Source organism: Octopus sinensis, linkage group LG30 (genome assembly GCF_006345805.1).
Source record: "Octopus sinensis linkage group LG30, ASM634580v1, whole genome shotgun sequence".
In the NCBI taxonomy this organism is placed as follows: Eukaryota; Metazoa; Mollusca; class Cephalopoda; order Octopoda; family Octopodidae; genus Octopus; species Octopus sinensis.
This window is the reverse complement of record NC_043026.1, coordinates 7,202,039-7,204,538: the sequence shown is the minus strand read 5'-3', so window position 1 is coordinate 7,204,538 and position 2,500 is coordinate 7,202,039. Positions and strand designations below refer to the sequence as shown.

Below are 2,500 nucleotides of genomic sequence, written 5' to 3'. Positions count from 1 at the left end.
TTGTGCCAAAAATATTACCATTGTTATTTATTATTCGTATACACACAACAGATTAGACTGTTGGAAAAGAAAAATTCGTGCTCCAGCATGGCCACAGTCAAATGACTGAAACAAGTAAACAAATAAAAGAATAACAAATAACTTTAGATGTCAAGAACTCTCTTAAGTATCCTAGCTGCCCCCAATAACAGTTATATTATTATTATTATTATTATTATTATTATTATTAGGTTGGTGCATAATTATTGTGGCTTTTTTTCAACAAATTTTATTCAGCAAAAACAATAGCAATATTTAACAAAAGCATCTTTAAATGACGGTTTTGACCGTCTGCCAAGCAAATGGGAAGCAGTAATTGAGGTAGATGGTGAATAGGCTCCAGAACAATCATTTAAAGATGTTTTTGTTAAATGTTGTTATTGTTTTTGTGCAATAAAACTTTTTGAAAAAAAGCCACAATAATCATACACCAACACAAATTTATCATCATTATCATTATTATCATTATCATTATTATTATTATTATTTAAGGATTGATGTTACTCTTCTTATTAGGAGAAGTAACGTCAATCCTTAAATATTAACAAAATGAAGTAGATTGTGATTATTATTATTATCATTATCATTATTATTATTATTATCATTATTATTATTATTATTATTATTATTAACATCGCTACATTCTATGTCCACATTCTGCCAAGGTCGACTTTGCTTTCATCCTTTCAGGGTCGATAAATTAAGTACTGGGGTCAATCTAGTCAACTGGGCCCCTCTCCCAAAATTTCAGGCCTTGTATCTGTAGTAAAAAGGATCATCATCATCATCAACAAGAAGCTTCCAACCCACTGCATAACCCCTTGAACAAGTGTCTTCAACTATAGTGCCAGGCCGTTCAATGCTATGTAGGTGAATTTGGTAGATGGAAACTGTATGGAATCCCATAGTGTATATATGTCAGTATATGTATGTGAGAGTGTGTGTGTGTATGCATACATGTATGTGTGCAATGTGCACGTGTGTGTGTGTGTGTGTGCACATGTGTACATGCATGTGTGTATGTGTTTCTGTTTGTGTTTGTCATAACAACCAGTGTTGGTTTGTTTACATCCCAGTAACTTAGCAGTTCAACAAAAGGTTCCAAGGGAATCACTACCAATTACTGAGGTGAGTTTCGTTCAACTAAAAAAAAAAGAGCCATCAAGGCGGTGCCCCAGCATGGCCACAGTCCAACGAGTGAAACAAGCAAAAGATTAAAGACTAAAGACATACAAGACTGACTTACCTGGAAAGAACCTTCAGATCTTTCCATTGTGGAATCTGGGAGGCTTTCACCCTGTCTTCTCGCTCGTAAAACTCATGGAGCATATGGGACCCGAGTTTGTCCCAGTTGACAAAGCCCTCACATGTCACATCGATCTTTTCAAACAGTTCTGCATACTGCAACAGAGAGAGAGAGAAAACATAGCAATGAACGAAGGCAGTGGGTTTTAGCTGCTCTTTCAGAGAATAGAAAAATAAACACAACTTGTTCTTATTTCTTTACTGCCCACAAGGGGCTAAACATAGAGGGGACAAACAAGGACAGACAAAGGGATTAAGTCAATTACATTGACGCCAGTGCATAACTGGTACTTAATTTATCTCCTCTGAAAGGATGAAAGGAAAAGTCGACCTCGGTGGAATTTGAACTCACAACGTAACGGCAGACGAAATACCGCTAAGCATTTCACTGGGTGTGCTAACATTTCTACCACCTCACCTAGAAACTCAACTTGTTCTGGCAGGAAACAGGGTCACCCCTGCAGTGTAGGTGCCATAATTAAAATACACCCAGTTGGAACACCTGAGAGCATAGGTCTGCTGGATCAGGACTGACCTGGAGTTAAACAACAACAAAAACAACAAGGGAGGAAGTGTTCGATAATGTAGTCTTAGATTTACTAGGATAGAATTAAAGATGGGATGGTCACAGCTGGAACATCTTTGATCATAGGCTAGCTGCATCTGGATTGACCTGGAGTTAAACAGCCACAAGGAAGAACACTAGATAATGTAGTCCCAGATACGCAATATCTGAATAAAGGATGGGATGGTCACAGCTGGAACATCTTTGATCATAAATCTACTGGAGCAGGACTGACCTGGGGCTAAACAACAATAGCAGCGGCAGTGATGATGACAACAAAGGAGGAAGTGTTCAACAGTGTAGTCTTACATATATTATGTCTCAATAAAAGGTGGGATGGTCATGGCTGGAGCATCTTTGATCATAGAGTAGCTGCATCTGGATTGACCTGGGGTTAAACAACCACAAGAAAGAACACTAGATAATGTAGTCCCAGATAGACTATGTCAGAATGAAAGATAAGACAGTCACAGTTGGGACATTTCTGATCATAAATGTACTGGATCAGGACTGACCTGGGGCTAAACAGCAACAAGAATACCAAGGAAGGACACATTAGATGGTGTGGTCCTAGATACACTATGTCTGAAT

At 38.0% G+C, this 2,500-nt stretch overlaps 1 protein-coding gene across 1 annotated transcript in view; it reads right to left on the bottom strand.

Moving 5' to 3' along the window:
* LOC115226754 (WD repeat-containing protein on Y chromosome-like) overlaps positions 1-2,500 on the bottom strand; it is a 172,659-nt gene that overhangs the window by 87,737 nt on the left and 82,422 nt on the right. The window contains exon 7 of the mRNA XM_036515118.1: positions 1,286-1,440. Within this exon, the coding sequence (XP_036371011.1) occupies positions 1,286-1,440 (155 nt within the window). The remainder of the gene's footprint in view (positions 1-1,285; positions 1,441-2,500) is intronic.